This window comes from Diadema antillarum, unplaced genomic scaffold (assembly GCF_040938485.1).
Source record: "Diadema antillarum isolate AM-2024a unplaced genomic scaffold, OU_Dant_1.0 seq00000847_RagTag, whole genome shotgun sequence".
Taxonomy (NCBI): domain Eukaryota; kingdom Metazoa; phylum Echinodermata; class Echinoidea; order Diadematoida; family Diadematidae; genus Diadema; species Diadema antillarum.
Window position 1 is genome coordinate 47057 of NW_027271721.1, and position 24439 is coordinate 71495.

A 24439-nucleotide genomic window follows, 5' to 3' on the forward strand; every position below is an offset into this window, starting at 1 on the left:
TTACAGAGCTTGGAAAATCGTAAGCAATTGCTAGCAAGAACTAGCAAAAGGTGTGCTTTATGCATACGTTTTTAAGCAAAGGCTTGGTCTCTAAGCAATTGCTTGCGGGCAGCAAGCAATTGCTTGTGCTTGCTAGCAAAAGCTTCTGCTCGCAAGCAATTGCTTGTTTTTATGCATACGGATTCGAGTAAAAGGCTAGCACAAGCAATAAATTGCTAGCGTTTATGCATTCGGCCCATTTCCTGACATAGCAGAAGAGCTATGAAATGCACACATAGACACATACACACTTTTCTATACACACACACGTATTACTGGCTGATTCCCATCACTGCAGCTTACAGCAGTCCGGATCTACCAGATCAGGGAGGTGAGAGGAACCCCTTGTCTCACCTCCCTGGCCAGATCGAACGCTCTCCACCGAAGTCAGACATCCTACCTGTTTTTCATCACATTTTGCGTGCTAACCACTGGACATTCCCGTTGTTGAAAAGAAAAAGTTTCTTACACTACTTATGAGTAATTTCTTGTAGATATATAACACTCCTTCACAAGTGTGGTCTTTCTTTCATAAATATGAAAATAATACTTAAAAGGGAACGTTCAGGTTAAGCAAAAGCTCAAGCTCATTTTACAGAGCTTGGAAAATCGTAAGCAATTGCTAGCAAGAACTAGCAAATGGTATGTTTTATGCATACGTTTTTAAGCAAATGCTTGGTCTCTAAGCAATTGCTTGCGGGCAGCAAGCAATAGCTTGTGCTTGCTAGCAAAAGCTTCTGCTTGCAAGCAATTGCGTGTTTTTATGCATACGGATTCGAGTAAAAGGCTAGCTCAAGCAATTGCTAGCGTTTATGCATTCGGCTCAGTATCATTCCCCATCCCAATCACTAAAATTCTGGAACTCTGTACACAGTATAACCAATTTATAGTTATTCAAATGTAAACGTCTGAAAATCATTAATGTGCTGTCAAATTTCAGTAAAATTATGTGTAGCAAAGAATAAGTGGTACCGAAATTGTGCGGTATTCTTATTGCTACAGAAGATGATCTGCATGTTGGAAAAAAAAATCCATTAGCAGATTAGAATCCGCCTGGATATCGCTGATTCCCAATTTTCCCAATTCCTATAGCTTTTTTTTTTATTGTATTGAACAATGACTGCCGAGAAAGGGTCAAAATTACATGCAATGAATATCAGATGTATAATGATAAAGTATTCCTATCTAAGCAAGGATATGGTATTTTCTATATCAGTTTCAATTTCAATTTATTTTCATATTTCTCGAGAAAATGGTTCTCATCCCTAATAGCAGTGGGTATTGCATATGTTTAGTCATGCAATAATAATTTATTGCGTATACGTTGGAGTCCCCAGCACCCGACTATATGCCAATGTTATTGTCAGATACTGAAAAAAAAAATCGTTTTTTTTTCTATACGTCTATGACAGGTCCATGTGGCAATCACAATTGTTATTACGTTGATTCCTATTGTCGTTGTCAACGAAATGTCTTTTGAGTTCTTCATTACATCATCGTGATACATAGATATGATTTTTATCAATATTCTTACGGCTAATAAAAAAAAAACAACAACACAGAATCGCGATTTTACAAGCTCCGATCCTTTTTCGACCCTGAGTAGGTAATCCTTGCAAACAAGGTCGGGAGCCTCTCTGAAAGCAAAATGGACTGACCTTGTTTCTGGGCAGACGTTTTGTAGCCTGCCGACATTGAACGATACTCTTCAATATAGCATTAGTGAATTCAGATTGAACACACGTGAATCCCGTACATCGTATACCAGTATTCATCCTTGCAACTTCTTTTTTTGTTCCCCCATTATATTTGGCTTGCCTACATGTGATTTCATTGTCATAGAGGTAGACAATTTATAATGTGCATAAATGTTTTACCATGGATTAATTATGTAAGAATGCTCCCATCTCAATTTGATCAGCATTTTCTTTTTAATGATATACACCTTGTAATGACAAAGCGACCTTCGTGGAGGGAAGAAAAAAAGAAAGATCCCCACAAAAATCATAGCAGTAACGCGAAGCAAATGAAGCACGCCGTGGGAGAGAGAGAGAGAGAGGGAGGGAGAAGTGGGATCCAGAGAGAAACATCGCCTAATTTGATTACATTACTTATCAAAATTGGTTTATGAAAATGCCCATCATGCCATACAAACTAATGGGAAGCGAGCAAAATTGCGAAATGGCGATGAACCGACTCAAGTGTAGGTCGGCGGCGCTCTAGGTATAGATTGCTTGACGCAACGTGATCAACATGCTCTCAACACGGAATCCCTCAGCTCGCTCTTACACTTCTAGCCTTAAAGGAACAATGCAATGCAGATGTAAATCATAATACCTTGATCAACACTTATGTGACCAAAAATTAAATACTCATGTGCCATATATCTTATAATATGATTTTTGACTATTTTTCTTCAGATTACTTGGATACGCCGCAAAAAAAATCTTCAAAACTAAGATTTTGACATCACCTGTCAATCTCTGGTAAAGTACTACTATGACCAACAAAAGGCATTGGAATACACCTTCCCCTAGACTTACCGTACATGTTTCCCTGCAATGTTTTTTGTTAATAATCATTAGTAGCATGGAAACATCCAAGTTATTCTCAGTCTAGGGAAAGGTGCATTTAGATTTCTTTTGTTGATCATTTTAGTATTTTATCAATTCAATTCAACGCAATTCAATTTTTTATTAAATTTTTCGACAAGAAAATATTGACATCACTTTTTTGGTAACAGAAAATAAGGTGCGTTAAACAATGTAGGATGAAAAGAATGTACAGTGATTGTAGCACCTTGCGATAATTATACATTATCATAAAACTCAAGTGATTGGAAGTAAGTAAACAATATGCAAAATTCGAAAAATGGAGGGGCCCACTAATAAGACAAAGCTTGTATGATGTGGGGCCCTCAGAAGAAAAACATCAGTTGAAAGCAAGGAAAAAGTCTGGAAGCCCACTAGAAAGACAGATCAACAAAAACAGACACATATATATACGAATAAACATAAAACGGGACCGAAATGAGAGTAACAATACAACGGAAAGTTGAGTATGAGACGAGACAAAACAGGATTGACAGCTGATGTTATTGACAGAATCTTGGTTTTGAAGTTTGATTGTTTTTTCTGTGGGTGTATCAGAGTAATCTGAAGAAAATAGTAGAAAAATTATTCTAAATATATGGCATTTATCTAGATTCATTTGGCCACATATGTGATGTTAACGGTATCATGACTCAATATTAGTCAACGTGTATTTGCATTGCGGGGTTCCTTTTAATGGAGTAACTCCACTGCACTTTGATGAACAGTGGCAATCAAAGCAACAGAGCAGTTTAGATTTAACCGAAGTCGAACGAATACAAATGAGTTATTTTATTTCAAAGCTTAACATGGTTTCGAAAGATATTGATACACAGTATACACAGTAATATACGCAAATTCGATGAAGTATGGAGGATGCGGCCATGCTGGATTGCCACCGGTTCAAGCACAAATCGTCATTAATTCTATCGTACTTTTGTCTTTATTGTACTATACATTTGAATATACTTTGTGACTAAATGTTTTACTTGCCTTGTTTGATTGATTTCACATATTTATCAAAGCCGAGTTTAACTTTAAGTCAGATTTTTCTTTTGAAAGAGATACTTTTGTCCGTTAAAGATTTTTAGACAGCATCGCCTAATCTTCTCTTCTAATGGTAGCCCAGATTTATGCCCCTTTTTCACCTATCGCATCGAGTCATCTCGAGAGAGTTTTGCTTTGTAGATTCATAATATTTCTGGAAATGTTTAACCTCGGTTGTCCGGCATGCATTGTGAATTTTCATGCTGTTATTTGTGGATTGTTAATAAGTACGTGCCGCATTTAGAATGGAAGATGTTGGAGGTCAGGGACAAGCCTAGCTGTCCAGTAATCAATATCGTATTCTGGTATAACAGCGTAAACACACTCTCTCTCCCATTGGTTATCATGTCATTAGACTCTACACAAACTCTCACACACACACACACACACACGCACACACACACATCGACAGTTACACACAAAGCTCTATATGACATACGCACTCTCACGAAACGCACACACACAAATACACCACACATACACACACAGACAGACAGTCACTCAGACACACACACACACTCACACAGTAACCATGCTCACACACATCTGTACATACAGTGAAATTTGGACATTCATGCAAAACGCATCCAAATGTCCATTCCGTACGTCCTGCTAGTATTTTGTCGTCAGAACCGACTGCTACTCAGTATATGCCTTGCCAGGAATACTTTCCAAACCCTGAAGCCTTTAAAGGTCTGGTCACGTGAGCTGTGTATGATAATGAATTAATTCCTCATAACGATGGATAAGAAACAAGTCATTACGATTCTCCAGGGATGAAGAAGCAATCACCCGCAGTGAAATGTGGCTATTATCTGGATCCAAATTGATTGCCACTTGACACATGCTGATTTGTGATGGAAAGAAGAAATAATCATGAGGCTATCTTTACCATGGAAGTAAGATTTAGGGATAAAATGTCTCCACAGAGACTTTGTCATTTTGTACCTGAACAAAACAAAACAAAACAAAACAAAATCATATCAAATGTGTAGGTATATAGAGCTGTTGCTGTTTTCGAAATCCTCAACATTTTACACGTGGTGCTACTTGAAAATCCATAAAACTACGTACGTATAAAGAGTCATATCGACCTGAAAAGTTGTTTTATAATATGTCAAATTGCCTTCGGAAGAATGATGAGCAAACAACCTATAGAGACGTTATAGTATAATCAATATCAATAATGATCATGACAAATTTTAAAAGCAGCAGATAACAAATTGTTACATGACCATGTGTCCTGGTGCCTCGAGGGGGATAATAAAAAGAGGAAGAGAAAAAAAAAAGAAGAGAAAGGGGAATGGGGAGAATATTGATCCGAAATGTCCGATAGCATTCAGTGTGTTTGGACATCTGCGTGTCTTCACAGTCAATCGAGACACGTTCTGGCTACCGGGTGGCTTCATTAGGTGCATGTACCCGCCTGTCACGTGGGGCCCCAGAAGTGGTTCGGGCAGCTGCCCCAGCGCTATACATGGCTATTGGATGAGCGCAAGAGATTCGATACGCTTACGTACACACGTACTTTTTCTTTGGTAATAATGGAAGATGATCTTAAGTATAGTAATACGCAAAAACCCTTATCTGTGTTTGTATGTGTCATTAGATTCTATGATATTGGCGATGTCGTCAATAAGTGTCATAAAAAGGTGTCTTAAAGATCTCCCTTTTCCATATCGTCTAAAATAAAGTGCTTTACCAAATTACGATGTGTACTAAGTGATGTTTCGCCACTTCTTCTTTGCCCATGAAACATGAATTGGTATTGCTACACTTATATCTAGATTCAGTCGCTAATGGCTAGACTTACCTCTGTCACTTTACCTCTGACATTTTTACCTCTGACATTTTTGCCTCTGACATTTACCTCTGACAGTTTTAGCTTTGACATTATTACCCCTGACATTTTATCACCTCTGACGCTTTTACCTTTGACATTTTAGTACTTCTGACAGCTTTGCCTCTAACATTCTTACCTGTGTTATTTTTTACCTAGCACCGCCCCAATGACAGTTCTACAATATTTCTTGGGATTGCAGTGACTACTATCCCATTAAAGGAAACTGGACAAGACTGCAATCATGAAGAATTCCGTCGGATATAAACAAGACAGTGATTTCTTACATTGAAACATGCTGGTTTCATACGTAGAATACGTATCTAGGGTTAATTCCACAGATACTGTCACTGTTATTCTCCCGTCCTATTTATTGACACAGCTACCTCTTGAACGCTCGGCGTGCGGACTCCCCGTCAAAACGCTGGATGGATACCCGGATGTGTAGGAGCTTCGTTCCTTTACTCGTGCACCAAAGGAGGTAAGATCTCGATGGGCGCCACTAAGGGGTGAAAAGAGAATACGTTCAATGAAAGCAGTAAAGGCAATGTGAACAAAATGTGATTAGGTTCTAAGGTCCTTGGGCATTCTTCGTTAAGAGAAATCCTCTTGTTTCCCGTATACCTCCCGTTTATGTATATATTCATATACATATTGACATCACATACAATGTGAATGTATTTAGAAACGTCCACACACAGAATATATAGGGTGATGCTGTAAAGGTATTCTTAAGGGTATGTTTGTGTCGAAGGAAATTCTTATTTAAAAGTTCAAGCGATTCGTTTGCAATATGAACCACTAATATCACGGTTGAACCTTTGTCGCAAAGCTCCTAGCTATCTTTACGCCAGCTCAGTTTTCTCAGAAATGGTATTTGTGTTAATATCGTCCCCTTCATACAAAGGAAAAAGAAAATCCCTGAAAACCTAGCAGAAATGCATTATAAATCCTCATGTATCGCATTATTATACGTGTGTAATATGGGGGCTATTTTGTATAGTCTCAAATGGTCATTTCTATGCGTATAAACGTTGCGCATTTTTACGGGACTGACTTTTTGTGTTGTTAATGGACTCCAGAAGAACGTCCCATAATCCCTAAAGTGTCTGACAGGATGCTCCGGTCATCCCTTATTCTGGAGCAAGACAGACTTCTACGACTGTAAACCCTGGTTTATGATTCCTCATCACGTCCTATCTCAAGGCGAAGTGCCGTATTCATGAGTTCCATGTGAGTGATAGTTCGCCTGATGTTGTGTGACAACTGCTGTCAAGTCGATGCGTTCCATTACTGATTGATAGATGATAAAAAAGGGAGCGCTCAGTATTACCTTGGGCGGCGGAATGACGTGTAATATTTCAAACAGCATGTCGAGTACAAATTGAGATTCTCTGCATCCAAGAAAGATGCAACAGAACAAGCACTTGGATTGGAACCATGGACATACGCAGGAATGTTTTTACTTGGGGGTGGGAGGAGCAAGAGTATGTTCAATAGGGGGGGGGGGGGGGGGGCAAAAAAGCGAGGGAGCGCAGCGACCGAGCGGTGGAGGGTGTGGAAGGGGAGTACCTGTCCCGTATGAGGAAGCTTTGTAGAACAAAAATTCAACGATTTGGCGCACACTTTTGGTAGAATATTTAAAACAATTTCAATCAGAAAGTATGGAAAATAATTATTGAATGGCAATATCAAATGGATAAATCTTACGTCAAATACTACGTCAATGGAGGTGGATATAGCGATCAAATAATGATGATGATAATAACAATAATAATAATGATAATATAAATCTATATTCTGTAGAGGGAAATGAGAAAAATGCTGATGATAACGAGAAGTTAATGGAGTGGTGACAAATATTATAACGATACTTACATTCCCACACTAGAATAACCAGAAACGTAATCCACAAACACAAGAAACAAGCAAAGAAAAATAAACAAACCAATTTCTTTAATCGTTACGTCATTTTCTTATTTACTGATCTCATTACTTCAAAATCTGGTATCCGATCAGTTTAAAGAAAAACAGAGTTTTGAAAATTTCTAGGGGGAAGGGACAGCCCCCCTCCACTGCTGTGTACGACCATGCTTGGAACAAATTTATAGGAGAAGCATTATGTTAACACACACGCCACCGTCACATGGGCAGTCACTTAAGCAGTCAGTTACCCGAAGCAATTTTTACTTCAGTGACTATACATCGATTCGCGAGATATCCACCAATACATAAAAGAGTGCCGGTGGAATCCATTTAGCGCCCATAAGCTGTTCATACCTTGTCTAAGTTTCCATCAAACACACCTGTCGAAGTTTATTCGTGTGCCTAATACGTTAAGCTTCGCATCTTTTACAAAGTCTTACACTTTGTCTCTTGATCACAGAGGTGCTTTTGTGTTGCCTTAATCAAGAAAGAAAAAGAAAAACACACGATGTACTCAATTTACTATCGGCACACACGTTGGGGGGGGGGGTTTTCTTTAGCGTTGCAAAGCGCAGTTCATGTATATACACTGTTAACTATGAGACAAGTGTGTCCTCGAGATAAGAGAAGCAATCCTGAAAATGTTATTCTTTCCATTAGTGCATCCTGGAACTTCGAAATCTCCGTAGACTCATTACCAACAAAAAGCAAAACAATAAAGCAAAACAAAACAACGAGTACGGTAAGATCGGACGATGCACTGCACTAAATGGCATAGCCATCCGAGAAGCACTTTGCGTAATTACCTACAGTCATTAAAATAAACAGCGCAACGTGTATCAAGCTTTATCTCGCTTCACTATAATGCATTCAGTCGACACGTAGTTATTGCTATACATTTCCATTGGAATGCGTCTCCTTTCTATTCTTGGCGTTGTTGTTGTTTTTTCAGTCTGTATCTATCTTAGTCTTTATCTTCATTCTGTTGACAGCTGACTTTGGTTTTTGCTCTTTTCTTCTTCAGTCTAACATTTCTCATTTAAGACATGCACAACCAGTGACTCTGAAAGACTTTCTTTTTCAAGCCAATACTACAACAGATCCATTTAATAACAAATTCCCTTATAATGCATGTAAAATAAAAAATATATATGATTTTAGTAGAGCATACTTGATATATAATTTTGCATATATTTGCAAATTATTTACCACCTCTACTCATCACTTTTCTTCCTCTCCTTCTTCGTCGTCTGTAGTGTGTCTTCTTCTCCGAAGTCTATGGTCTCTCTGTTTTGTTACCTTAGGGCTGCAAATATATATTATTAAAGATAAGATTATATAAATGTATGTATATATTTCCGTTGGGTAAATATCCGTCGGGAATATTATAGTTTTGTGAAGGATTGATAAAAAGTGCTTGATGTCGTAAAGCACAGCATTTTAGTATAAGATTATATATATATATATATATATACATATCATATACATATATATATATATTATAGTATGTATATATATGTATACATATATGTGTTTGTATATATATATATACATATATATTATATACATATATACATATCTACATATATATGTTTACATGTATATATGAAGGGTTTATTTGCAAAAACCGATAAGTCCATTTTTGAAGATTTTGAAGTACGATCTCTGTCATAAAGTACAAAATAATACCTTTTAAATGATATATTGGTCGTTACAAAGGTACATTTTTGAAGTTATGGTCAAAAGAAGCAAAAATTTTCTTATTATTCTCTTTGGAATGTCGTTTATCATTGATATTCCTATCACTTTCCATCTTCTCCTTCGTCTGCTATCCAATCTCATTAGTATCATGGTAGTCTTTTCACACAATGCCATGTTCTTCTCTTCTCAGTCTTTCTTTTTCAACGCAGTCTATAGTCTCGCTGTTTTTTGCGCCGCTTCTTGCTCCCTTAGGGCTGCAAAAATTGGGTGATTGTTCATTATTCCGAAGGTTCCTAATCCGAAAATGAAATAAGGTTCGTCAAACCGAAATTGTAAAGACGGTGCCTATCAATGAACCTTCGGAATTACAAACCTTATTTCGTTTTTAGACGAACGAACCGTATGAATAAAGAACCTTTTGTCACAGTCGGATTAACGAACCTTCGGAATATTGAAACTTCGAAATAACGCACCTTCGGAATAATGAACCTTGGGAATACCGAACTCTTTTACATCTTCGGATTAACGAACCTTCGGAACAAAGACCTGTAACCGATAATCCTAGTAGAGTATTTTTTTTCTTGTATCTAATGTAGCATAGATGTAGACCCTGCATATCATTTTACTCTTTCACCTCTCCTTCTTCGTCTTCTATCTTTTCTTCCTATTCGTCTTCTATCCAGTCTCATTAGTATCATAGTAGTCTTTTTCTCACACCTTCATTTTCTTGTCTTCAACAGTCTTTCTTTTTCTACGCGGTCTAAGATCCTGCTGCGTTTGCGTCACTCTTTTGGTCCCGTAGGGCTGCTGAGATAGTCATTAATCTTGTTCATCCAAGGAGACGGCGCGCCAAACTCCGTCTTCGGTGTCATGTATCTGGCGAGGGGGCTCAAATTTTATGATAAATGTCAGGTATATGGGGGGTTTTAGTCGCAGAGAGCTAGCCGGCTTCTGCCCCGGCAGGGCTGGAAGCGGTCGTATAAGATCGATGGCTCATCGTCAGCCGCAAGTAATGGATAGAGCAGGTAAGACAGAAGCGGGAGAGGGAGAGGGAGGGCGAGTTGCGGAAGATGGTAATTATGATGACTCTGAAGAATGCAATGATGAAGTTGTTGAGTCACTTGGGAAGGAGTGAGAGAAAAGAAGGGAAGGCAGCCGTGATCCTTTAATCAATGAATGATTTTTGGCCCGTGGCGCCATGATCTGTCTCCGGTAGGTTCGGGTGGTTTAGCTGCGCCGCAATTCAAATGGAGAGTTGACACGTACAGGCTCGAAAAGGTCAAAGGTCGGAGGGATTCTGAATAAATTCATTGCGTAATACTAAGTAGCATGCAGTCCATAGCGCTTAGTTTGTGTTTACTGTGCGGCTAAATTAACCCCGCCTATCAAATTCACCGGCATATTAAGGATTCAAGATTGTTCCTAATAGCATCTTGATTTTTGTTTGAAAACTAATCTCAATGACCCCGTTTATGAAGAGAAGTGTTAACGTATATCAACTCAAAGCGTGTATACACACGCTCTCTCTCTCTCTCTCTCTCTCTCTCTCTCTCTCTCTCTCTGGCCTGCTTCTTTCTCTGCGCCACTCTCTCTTACTCTTTTGCTATTTTCCCCCTTGTAGATAATGTGATTCATTACATTCCATAATTTGTGAAACTGATCAAGTTGCTGGTCCATCCGTAAGGGGGCTATCTTATCTTCCTTTCTTCATCATTTTCTTCATCTTCTTCTGTTTCCTCTTCTTCTTTAAGGTCTTTTTGCCATTTTTTTTTCTCGTGAGGGAGGGTTTATAATTAAAATGCTCCCTGCCGTAAAGCCATGTGCAGGCTAAATAGAGGTAAATGTAGACATTTTGCAGTTCAACTTAGATATCGCTTTGCAACAGATCAGAAGGGAAAATACAAACCTGTGGATGCATGGATGTTTTGTCAATACAGTATGGAGAACGTTAATCACATTTCGCTCAATTTTTCAGTCTGACAAAAGTCTCATATTATTCTGGAAAAAAAAAATCGATGGCCCCTCTGCGACATGTTAGACTTTTGGTACAGAGAAGACAAAAATAGCATGTTTCTCAGGAGAGTCATTAACTGTGTTTTCGTCTCTCCGAAAGCTGTGATACGACGCCCACTCTAGCTTTCGTATGTCGAAGAGCTCATAATGACAAAATGATTGCCCATCTTTGGATAACACGTCGTGATAACACAGAGTGTCAGACTGAAAGGCCTCCCATGAGAGCGGTGATAAGATTCTTCCTTAATATCGCAGCTAGAGCAGCAACATACAGAGAGGAGAGAGAGAGAGAGGGAGGGGTAGAAACAAACATACCCGTACATCATCACACAATACAGACACGCACACACACACACACACACACACACACACACACACACACACACATGCACACGTACACACATCCACACAACTCTCCAGGGCCTGCTGTACTTTTCCTCTCGATAATATATCAAGCGAAGGAAACATTGCTGTCCGTTAGATCTAGGGCGCCCCGCTTCGGTAGAAAGGGAAAACATTTCTTGGAGGATACTCAGTATTTTGTTCGGTCATCGCGACCTCTGTGTCGATTTCAATTTCCTGCGACACGCGGTGTTGTCATTTTAGATGTCTTCCTCTAGGTCAGTCGAACCCATTTGTCTTTGTCCAACTTCTCCTCATCACCTTGTTAGTGTTTGTACAAGTCACAATAAGTGTCGGAAATGGTCTTAAAAGCGAACTAAGAAAGGAAATTAAACTGCTAACAGAAAAAAAAACAATCGAATGAAGACAGCATGAGTATTATAGGCAAATTGAGAAAGAAAGATACTCAGATATCTGAACACACATAGAATGAAAGATAGGCAAATGAAGAGAGAGATAGCCGAAGGGAGGTGAGAGGCGGGGGGGGGGGGGTGAAGAGAGATGGAGAGTGATTCTGAGGTGAACAAATGGATGTTCGATTATCTTCGTCAGCATTGCCATCAATGGGAGCGACATTGACTATCGGAAGAATGCGTGACTATGCAGTAAGCTACCGGATGCAAGTACGTGAGGAAATAAACGTCCAGGTATGCAGGAAAGGACCAATCAATATATGGTGAAATGATATTTGAGGAGTGGTAAAAGAAATAGCAAAGATGATGACAAAAATAGTTAGTTTGTGCTGAAGGAGTGGACGTTTTGTCGTGCTCTATCGGTCAAGTGGCTTTAAGTAGGCTGGTTCGTGGTTTGAAAGTCTGTCTCATGAGATTGATATGCATAAGACTTCTTTTAGCATTTTTTCTTTCTCTTTGTATTGTATAATTCATTATGAGAGGTTCATTGAATTATGTCGATTTTTAAGAGAAAAATAAAGAGCCGCAATACATTTTCATGAAAATGATTTACATTACTGCATGGCTTTGCAATATATTGTATAGTCAGTGGCTGCGGAGATAAAGGTTGAGGTCATGGTATATGCCGATAAGCACATACAGTCGCAGTCACTTTCTTCTAGCCCCATCGTCCTCCACCTGAATGAGATGTAAATTAGAAAGACAGATAGGAATAGAGATAGATAGATAGATAAGATAGGTGGATAGATAGATAGACAGATATAGAGAGAGAATGTTTCGAGACAGTGAGATTTACAAGAGACTATGCTTGTCGTTTTTACAGCTGCCTTTGTCTAAACAACATGAAGTCAATGCAAAAGACATTGAAAGGTCGTAATGAGTGTCCTGAGGGTGCACTCAAGACCCGTTTCTCTAGTTATTCCCGTCAAGTGGAACGACTTGCAGCTAGCGAGAGAAGAGGGAGTAAAGAGATATATTTAGAATATATACCGACGCGTTGCATACTTAAAATGAATACACCTAATATACACGCATACACGAACACTTACTAATAGATACCGTGAGTGGAATAGATCTTGTGTGAACGATGGAGGTATAAAAATGACAGAAGATTGGAAGAGGAGATGAGAGTAGCAACAGGTGAGAAAAGTGAGAGGTGCCGGGGGAGTTGATGACTTAGACTGACGAAATGTAAGTCCAAGTGCGCCAGCATTGCCGCAATTTGGGAAATGAACGAACTTTCCTAGATTTCGCTGCTATGATTAATTCCGGTAACCGATAGCGGGGCCTCAAAACGGGGATTTCTGCCCTTTCCCGGGACATTGTAACTGCCTCTTTCACTCGATAGCATCGCGGTTAAAGTTCCCACCAGACAGCGCCAGATAATATTCGGCGCATTGCTGCAGTTATTGTTTCGTCCCTCGATCTTATCTTTAAGTGTAATTTGCGTTGCGTATTGTGTGATGTGATGTTTGAAATGTTGAGCTAGCATGCAAGTAAAATGATCACATGTTAACTCCTGAATGCATACTTAGGTAAACGGACTGATGTAGTCAACACAAAACGTATTTATATGCATATTAGTCATTGGACACTCTTTAACCCATCTAATGTGCGTACAAATTTTATTTCCTTGGGGAAATGAAGAGTTTAGGGCATGCCGGTCAGCGCTCGGTCGCAATCTGTCTCGGGGAACTCGGCTTGCTTCATTGCAGCTGACACCGCACCCTCGGCTCATTGAGATGCGAAGGATATTAAGGAAGAAGAACTGCACAGAGTGGGAAGTGGGACGGTTCGTGGTTTGAGGCGGGGGCCGAAGTGGAGGGGGGGGGGGGGGGGGGGGGGGAGGGAGGGAGGCTGAAGGAGATGAAAAGGATGAGGAGAATAAGATGGAATCCTTCGAGAACCGCTAGAGATCAGTACAGATCATCTTGTCCTATTCTTCCTGGAGAACATTTATTACGAATGTCCCTACGAATCTTTTAATGGGATTGTTTATGGACCTTTATATGGTTTAATGTGCATGGGAATTTATGTCGAAGTTTATATCGTAAATAAGTATTTGTCATAAAGGATAGCGGCGGTTGGTAATGACACCCACCCACTGCGGACCTGGGTAATATGGGAGAACAGATATGACTTTTGTACGGGATTATGCGATCGTGCATACATGGGAGTGTACGTATACGGATTTATTTCGGTAATGTCATATTGTATTCGACATTGATGGAAAACTCCTCGTTTAGAATAAAAGAATGAAAAAGATTCAAAATAAGAACAAATTTATGGGGACAGATAAAAGCAAACCCCTACACTGCTTTCCAAAAGTATGAAAGGTGTATTCAGAGATCAGGGAAAAGAGAAACATATGAAAGAGAGATGGAGAAAGAGAGAAAGACAGAGGATGGGCGGAATATATAGAACAACAAAATGTGTCCTTGGCGAAATGTACGGTAGCCTACACTTCAGAAACAGAACAAAAACAAATGACTGTATAGAAAACGAGAAAGCTGTCATGTTAGAGTATGTCCATGCAGTGTACGTGAAGAAAGGAAAGCTTATTCAATCTGAAAAGCAGCAATACGATATTCAACTCAGAATACTGAAGGATATCTAATGAGCAGAGAAGCGCGGGCTGATATCATGCGAATAATGAAAACATTACAGTTATTCATATCAAGAGAGTTTCGCACAAACATCCAGGATTGTGGTGACATGGTGGAATGGGATAATGAAAAAATGGAGGGATGAAAGTTGGGTCGATTACAAGAATAAGTCATGAAGCGGTATAGGGCGAGTTGGGAAGAGAATGCAAGAGAGACAGAGAGAGAGAGAGAGAGAGAGAGAGAGAGAGAGAGGGGGGGGGGAGAGGGAGCACAAAATATGGAGCGAAATCTTTTACAAGAACATGAATTATATTAACTCTTCATTTTAACAATAAATGAGAAATGACAGCACGAGACTGACTTTATGAAAAGAATAAAAGAAAAGAGAAAATAATTAATTCCATTTTCCTTTTCCATACTCCTGCATTCTCATTGATTTGTGGTTATGGTTTTCAGAGAAGGAGGGAGAGAGAGAGAGAGAGAGAGGGAGAGAGAGAGGGGAGGGACTAAAAGCATGATTAATGCTTGTTTTCGTATCCATCTGGTATTCGGCATGCTATCACATGCAGTTCGTTGAACCTTGATTTTTAGCTGTATTGTGTAAACAACTTTGGCTCCTTGTACTCGTCAGTCGCCAGTTTTTATTTCTGTCCGATCGATATCATTGAACACAACGAGCACTATAAGAAGGAACCCCTTCACAAGTACACTATCAGGCAATGTAGCATTCTGATCTTTTTTCTTCTCTGTAATGTATTTCAGGATTATAATTTCTGTCTCCCTAGCGAAAGATTCTGTATGCATTTTTCGCTGGGCATGGGATACACACGAGTCTGTTATAGAATAGGATGCTGTAAGTTTTGAATGTCGTATGGGCGTGTACGTATGTGTGCCTATACTCGCCCTACCACATGGAGTAATGACAACAATACGGCACAAGGCATGGCTCTATTCAGGCAAATGCAAAGGGGTACAGAAACCAAATCTTGCGGGCGGAACAAAGTGTACCCCTACCATTGAGCTGGAGTAGGATATTAATACCATGCTGCTGATATTACTGTGAAGATTTATACGCACTTTCATCCCTGACGAAGGGGGAGACTCCCTAAAATTTGGATTTTGAATAAAAACCTATTGGCATTTAATGCATTCTTCTTTCGTGACATTACTACAACTATGTAATTATATATATATATATATATATATATATATATATATATATATGTATATATATATTTATATATATATATATATATATATATATATATGTATATATATATTTATATATATATATATATATATATATATATGTATATATATATTTATATATATATATATATATATACGTGTGTGTGAGTGTGTGTGTGTGTGTAATGAATATCTGCATTTCCTATATTATTTCTGTGAGTACGTGAGAAGGCGTTGATAAACGACTTGACTCGACGGGATAGTCCATCCGACCTTTTGATTCAAACTCTTCAGACCAAAAAATGCGCCAAGTGACAAGACAGGCTCGGTAAGAATATATTGAAGTGATCTAACCTTCAGAAGAACGTATTGTTCGAGCCTTGGATAGAAACTAGGGCAGTGAGATCAGAATGACGAATCAGCCGCTGAATCCAAACTGAGGTATGAGGAACCGGCGATCGAGTAACCAGACTACGGTGATTCCGCAGCAGCGCGGGAAAGGAGGCATGCCCCGCCGAAACTAGAGACACTGTATACAACATCGACATAAATTCATAACAGATTTATTTGTTCAGCATCGGGAGTGATACCGACAACGACCCCGCTCTCCTTCCTACTGTCTTGGAGATTTGACACATGAGGAGGCGACATCCTCGATCTCAGGCATTATGCGAGTTGAGAGAAGAAGGAAGCGGGGTGAAAACAATAAAGTTTACCTGTTCGAAAATGGGCTTAACCTCTTTCTGACAAACTTTAACCGCAGTCCGAAGCTCGGCAGCATCAATAAATCACGCCCAGCCCCCGCTGCCTTCAGCGCGGGACAACAAGCTCGACAGCAAATTAACACGCGTGATCACGAAGACGATCTCGTATGGCGCGCTGCCCATCGGCTCTGAAGTACTGGAGGCTAAAAGGGGGGAAGATACAATAAGAAATACAAAGAGAACGAGAGAGAGAAAGAGAAGAGATATATGACACGAGAGGGAGAGAGCTGAGAGAAATGCAGTTTAATCAAAAACATTGCTCACAGAGGAAAACGAAAACAAATTTAAAGTCTGTGTACTATAGTGCCCCAAGGTATAGCAGCTTTCAATAATGTTATCTTTATAATGGCCGGGGATTTGTTTGTGACTAAAACGTCGCGGTTCAAAGCAAAAGGTCAACATAGTTGATTGCTCAAGAGCTGCATGTAGGAAAGATCAGCAAAGAATAACATTTCAAAATCGCGAAGAACAAGGTGGTTCTTAGCCTTTACTTCCCATGCTCTGCGCATTCGATAAATGGAACTAAACAGAAGATGTGCGAAATCAGTTGTGAATAATACATTATGATATAATAATAGTAATAATAATACATACATACATGCCTAATCAGCATAAGTCCGTCAAATTAAGATTATTGAGTCTTTATATCAGTAGCATACGATATTTGTAGGGGGAGGTAAGTCAGGAGCACGTAGACATGTTCATATCTACTGAAGATAAACATTGCGTTTAATGGAAGTAGAAGATGGACCTTCGTCTTTTACTCATTTTTTGATACATTTTAGATTCATACAGACTGATAAACGAATAACTTACCTTCTCTGGAAATCTTCTCCTTGGCGTACTATAAAATGACAGTTTGAAAAATGAAGAAATAGTATAATCACTGTTGCGTGTGAGTGCTGAATATTTTCCACGTAGCAGGGCAAAAACAATGTACGGATATAGTAGTATAGTTTGATACATCAGGGAGTTTCAATTGGTATTAATGTCGATTATAGAGGGGCAAACGGGATACGCAGAGGTGCAGGACAGTATAATTACTTGAGCGAGGTAACCGCGTAATGCATGTTTGAGTGTTGCGTACAATGCACGCCTGTTTGGGCTAACAGTGTTTCATGACCCAATGACTCAAGGTGAGCCCGCGGGGCGCTCAAGTGAGGAGAGAGACTCTGGCCATGAACGTAGACAAGCAAGGCGTGATACTGCCTGACAACCAGGGCAGACACGATCTTTTTTTCATCCATACATTTCTCCTCTCCATCACTGGAAGAGCGAAAGAAAGAAGAAAAAACGAACAAAAAGAGACCTGATACTATCTTTGCCACACGTCGTTTGTGCCGTGAATCGTGAAATCGGCGAGTAAATCGAGAGAGGAGGGAGTGGGCGCCAGTCTCGCGCATCACACCTGTCAATCTTGCGGTTATGTTTGTGGCAAAAAAGAAAGAAAAGAAAATCTTCAAGCTGGCATTACTTCGTACGTTTACTCTGCAATTTTTTCCTCCTACACAAGAATGAGCAACGGAACGGGGGCGTTTGCTGTTTTTTTTCTTTCTCATATGGAAATGATATAAGATGTATGCCACAGAAAAGTGGGCAAACAATGACAAAATTGTGCTATGGCAGATTTTTTTTTTAATCACTGCTGTCACCCTCTGTACAAATGTATTTGTGAAATCGTAACTGCTGATCTACCTTTTAATAGACATGTAGGGCAGAAGGTAAATAAAGAACCAGTAGGACTGAAATGTGTCATTAGGTCATACCGCTTTCGGGGCAACCACGCTACCACCATGCAGGCTATCCCTGGTTGCCGGCAGTGACATGATGAACATGGAACAAATACCCAGGCTCTGAACTTCCGACAGTGTTATGTTAAAAATTCCAAGGCGGCCAAGGCTTACTGAATGAGAGCAAGAGAATATCAATGCAGAGGGGTTAAAATGTGCTGTGACAGATTTTTTTTTATAAATCAAATCATAAAATTGTAGCAACAAACATTTGACCTGCTTGCCAGTTTTAAGGATTATTAAGCAGTTCGCTGATGCGATTACAGCCAACTATTCAAATCATCACACACAACATAATTACTGACTGGTCGCAACACATTATTATTTTTTACAATACATAATTTAATTTACTTACATTACCAGGTAAAGGACAGTTTGGCTATTTAAAAAGGAAACATTTCATATGAAAAGAAGAATAAAAAGGAATTTCCTCACACTGCAGATAATCATCTATGACTATTCAGAGTACCTGCATCAGTTACACTCTATTGTAGACCCTCTCCAGGGCCCATGATACCAGGGGGTTTTACCGGAAAGTGCGCAAGGTCTCGCTATTTGCCTTTTCGGAGCCTGTTCCTGCCCTCGAGCACCCCGGGGGCTGCGTTTAATGAGCGCCAGACCACCCCCGGGGCAAACTACTTACTCAAAGTGAATGGAAGAAAAACACGGGGACCCAAGGGGCTTCGGATGAGCCTGGTCAAAGAGAGACGGAAAATCACGCAGATAGGATGGAACGGGGGATAGGAGGAGAGAGATGGATAGATAGGGAGAACACTCCAAAAAGGGTGATTCCGTAAAAGGATGTTGATAGATAGAGAAGGGGAGAGGCAGGGAGGCAGAAAATGGAAGTTGTCAGAGATAGTGTGTGCCTCCTCGAGACATTATATCTCAATATGGACACGACATCAACAATTCATACAAGGTGAACTACATTAAACATTTAGAAGAGGTAAGTTAGATTTCCCCTCTATTGAATTTGGCCTTGGGTATTTATATTCGATGCATCTCAAATCAGGGGAAAATTGAAGGAGAGACGGAGTGGCGACAAAACGACTTTACTGCAAGTGTCACATCAAGCCAAATAATGCGAGTTCTTGTCTTCTCAATAATATCTACAATGGATTATTTGGAATTGTTAGAATATGTTACCTCCATAGTGTCTGGGTTTGGACAAAATGAAAAGAGAGAAGTACACACAAAAGTTTAAATTTGTGATCAGGAGCAATGAACTGGTTAGCTACATAACGAAGCATGAAGGTAAATGAACCTTAATAAAATCGGGGCACACAGTATCCTCGCTTCCTGAACCCCATAAATGCCTATTAGGGAAAGGTCTAGACAATATTATGCATATTAAGGTATTCTATGATTACTATGATATGATATGATATGATATGATATGATATGATATGATATGATATGATATGATATGATATGATATGATATGACATGACGTGATGTGACGTGATGTGATGTGATGTGATGTGATGTGATGTGATGTGATGTGATGTGATGTGATGTGATGTGATGTGATGTGATGTGATGTGATGTGATGTGATGTGATGTGATGTGATATGATATGGTATATGATATGTGATATGATATATAATATGGTATGGTATGATATGATATAGATATTACCTTTTAGAGGTGTAACACTTGACATCCAGCAATATCCAGTCGGGAGTTATAATTCTTGTCTCCAAGAAATTATATTCCTGAAGAGAGCAGTGTTGTGGGAAAAAGTCGTCTCAGGTGGAAAATATTCCTCCAAAGGGACTGTCGACTGTTATAATTTTTATTACAATATTAGACAAGACACTTATCTTATACTATATGCTTTACAAAGACACTTTCATCGTTAACCGCGTTGGATCATAATACCTGACGTGATGCCACTGCTCGTAATATAACGACTTCATTCAGAATTGCATAAGTCACGTGATTATAATATGCCCAATCACCAACCAGTATTTATATAAACCATTTTTTATATCATGTGATATAAAATTAAATGATACGATACAAACTTTACGAAAGTGAGGATATAGATGTTTAGAGATGTAAAACGGAATATTATGAGTAAGAGACAAGAGGAGCAGAAAAAAACAAACAAACAACGGTATTGAGGTTGAAAGTAAGTGAATAAGTTAACAGTGAGGATCCAAAGACATGAAAGAAATTGTGTATTTTGAAACGTAGAGAACACTTGGATTTATTGCAAGGGACGGGAAATTGCCGAAATAAACGAAAGTAGAAAAAAAGTAGGGCCCTTGAAAGAGAAGGAGATACATTGCGAGGGGAGATTAAGAGAGAGAGGGAGAGAGGAAACGAGAGAGGGGAGGGAGGAGAGGGAAAAGGAGTATGAAGATGAGAGATATGGGAGCGGGAGTTACGAGAGCGTACTTACATGTGAAGGGGGATGACAGAACATTAATTTGAAGATTGTGGAAGACAGACCCTCGTGGTGAGGCAAAAGAAGTACGAACGGACTGACGGCCTTACGCACATACATGGTTCAGATGGGGGAAGGGCACCGAGCGAATATCATGAATGATGATTGTACAGCTTGGAGCTCGACAAATCCAATTTGGCGAGAAATGGCGCTGTTTACTTTAAGGCTAGTCAGGATGTTGTTCTGTTGTCATGACATTTATACTGAGCATGAGAGCAAGCACTTACACGGCGACGGATGGGCAGGGCTCCCGAAGCAATGCTGCACAGGAGTGCGAATGGACAAAGCTGCCTTGTTTGCAGCTTGTCTAGTATTCAATGCACATACATCCACAAAGATCTCGGAATTCATATTCGAGATCCGTGTCATGCACAGACATAGACCCACAAGGAATAGCAGGGAAACATTAAACGGAAATGTTAGTGTCTTAGAGATCAATGTTCGCATGATTGCAATTTATATATGAATGTTTGCTAGTTTACATTCTAGTTGGTTTACTGCTTTTAAAAAAAAGTTTGTTTTATCGCACACTGATCATTTTGTTATAAATTGGTTTTCTGTAGATTTAATTCAAAATATTGTTGTACCTTGTTTTATCTCCCTCATCAAGTTGATCAACATACACCTGTACTACTTAAATCCCTCTTAAAATATTTGGGCACAGTTGAGATTTAAAACTTTAAATCGGTGTAACTCATTTCAGAGGAGGACTGGGAAAGGGTCTAAAAAGGCAAACTTCAAAGCCGACAAAGCTAATATGACTTTGATGACGAGATGACGAATGGATGACGATAAAGAAAGACTATGCAGAGAAAAGAGGGGGATTAGGGAAATAAGGATAGGTACAAGAGAGAGGGAGAGAGAGAGAGAGAGAGAGGGAGACAGACAGACAGACAGATAGACAGACTGACAGACAGAGACAGAAAGAGGAATGGAGTAGTCTGGTCCGCTGTTGTTTTGATATGATTTCATTTATTAATTTCTGAAATCTTCATCTCACACGTATCGTCATAACAAACTTTAAAGGAACACACAATAAAAACAAAGTAATTGCTGTATATAAAGCTAATGTGTAACCCGGTTGTGTAACAAACAGGCTACGTCAGCCTAAGCAAGGCTTGCTGTGCTTTCAGCCCTGTGGACATGATTTATTATGAATTAATTCAATAATGTCGTGATCATGAGAGTCACGTACTCAAAAGAAGAGGAGGAGGAGAGAAAATAGGGGACAACGTGCGTAACAACATGTGATGACATTCATATTAATCCATTATCTCCCCTTTCGGTCATGTCAGTCTTTGAAAATTAGATTGTAAGCTATTTCCTTTCTTGTGAAAGCAAGTCATTACGTAACAAAACCTAGCTATCATGATAACCTCAGCTTTGTCTGCGGGGGAGGGGGTGTAGTTGAAAATGCCAATCTAAGCTGGATTTAAACTCGAATTGATTTCTAATATTGCAAGAAAAATTATAAAGACTTACTGTTTTTGTATTTGTTTTTTGTAGAGATGATATCGTATCGTCATAGCTTTGGGTAAGTTCTTTTGGTTGACTGAATTTCATGTGGTTGGTAAAACTGCTCAGCATGATTTTAGCATGATTATCATTCCTAGCCTTTAAACTGTCTTTCAAAGAGTATTCAGGTTTTCATGCAAGTGTGGTTGGCAATTCGGTGAGGCACTGCACTGCACTGAGTCACAAGTGGCAATTGAGTATGCAGGTGGTATACGCACACATTTGTCATGCAATGCGGTGTTTCAATGCATCTCTCATTCACTAACACTCAGTCTTTGCTCTTTCCCTCTTTTTCTTTTTCCTCCCCTCTTCTGCCGTCTTTCCTCATCGTCTCCCGTTTCAATCGTTGTCTTGGTTGCAGACCCGGGTATACCATACCATCCGTCGACGAGGGATGCATGCCGAGGGAATCCGGGCTGAATTTTCTCTCCGAACGCAGAGGGCCTCGTTTTAGACTACCGAGGTGGTCGAGACCGAGAACCCGCACCGCCATGAATATCAGATGCTGTGGAAAGATGACGAAGATGAAGGCAGGATGGACGCCGGTGCTGGCGGCAATCATTCTCATCGCGATGTGGTTGGTGCTGACTCGAGTGGCCTGGATCCACTTCGGCGAATCGGAGAAAGCGAAGGACATGGAAAGCAGATACGACGTGGACCGATTACAGGATTCGATGACGGAGTGGAAGAGGAAGCACAAAGCCCCCATTACGCCATCAGAAGCGTGGGATATGTACAAAGTAGGTTGTTATACATACAAAGCGAATGGGGAAGTGGACATTCTCTCCAATCATAAGACGCTCCGTATGCTGGAGTGCAAACGCCGTCTCCCCGGGGCGTTGATTGTAGGGGTCAGGGGATGCGATACGTTTATACTCACCAAAATTTTGGGGCTCCATCCGTCCGTGGTCTCACATTCCGGCTCGCATTTTGAGTGGCCGAGTGACGACCTGGAGCGCGTGACCAGCAAATGGAAACGTGAACAGCCATATTCCACCAGATTCCAGATAACAATAGAACATTCTCCAGCATATGCAGACGATAATGACATTCTAGAGGGCGCCATTCGCCGGGTAATTCCCGGCGCGAAACTTATAATCATGCTCCGCGACCCTGTCCAAAGAGCGATAATGGAATTTGCTCGACATCACAAGGAGGTTCACAACATTACTCTAAGGAGCCCTCCTCTTCCTGCAGTCTTCCACGACCCCAACGGAACAAGCACTACACACGACTCCCTGGTGTCCTACAATCACCATGGAGACTCTCATACTGCCGAGAACACCTTGATTGATCGCTACAACAGAGTGGTTGCTGGGTCACAATTAATTAGAGCCGGAGTTTATGTGGATACTCTAAGGCGACTGCGTTCTTTTACCATTAATGAGAGCATTCTTGTCGTCGACAAATATGACTTTGTACATTATCCACTTCAGACCATGCAAAGTCTCGAAGCATTCCTCGGGTTAAAGCGATTCTTCCGCGAAGATCACTTCGAATTTCACGATGAGGCGGGGCGATACTGCGTGAACGTGGAGCGGCGACCTGATACGCATTGTGTGCACGAGATTACACAGCGTCCTCTGCCGTCGGTGGACGAAGAGGTGCTCCTCAGATTGAAGCATTATTATGCAGACTATGATCTCGAGTTGGTGAATTTACTCCAAAGAAATTTTTCATGGATGCAATAAAACCGATGGTATATCGGCCTGAATATGACTGGCGTATTCGCGACACTTATGGTAGAATATATGACCACTTTTGTTTATAAACATGATAGCAAATTTCAAGAAAAATTACATATATATCATTTGAAGCTATCAACCAGATCTTCGGAAGGACAGTGAAATACAGCTGGAGATCATATTAATTTTGGGAAAACACATTCCATGTTTAAAGCAGACACCTATTTTGCAATCATGATTCAACCGTCGGCTTTTATTCTGCAGTAAAGTCATACAACCGCAAAAAAAGTCTTTACGGAAACAAAAATCGATTGACTTCTTTTGCCGATTTGCGAACTTTTCTTTAAAACGATAAGAAACCATTTGAGCAAAACTAGAATTTTTTAAGCATTTGTAAATCAGTGTTGAATTGATACAGTATTATATACGAGGTTTTTTCGGAGATAAGCACAATTTTCCGGTCG

General features: G+C 39.9%; 1 protein-coding gene across 1 annotated transcript; it reads left to right on the forward strand.

Annotated features, from left to right (window-relative positions):
- The first annotated feature begins 22744 nt into the window (after positions 1–22744).
- On the forward strand, positions 22745–23981 carry LOC139740313 (heparan sulfate glucosamine 3-O-sulfotransferase 1-like). The gene has a single exon (XM_071650907.1). The coding sequence runs from the start codon at positions 22782–22784 to the stop codon at positions 23979–23981; it is 1200 nt and encodes a 399-aa protein (XP_071507008.1). The 5' UTR covers positions 22745–22781.
- Positions 23982–24439: the final 458 nt, after the last annotated feature.

Coding starts and splice junctions, on each gene's coding strand:
- LOC139740313 (XM_071650907.1), top strand. CDS start 22,782: ATGAATATCAGATGCTGTGGAAAGATGACGAAGATGAAGGCAGGATGG.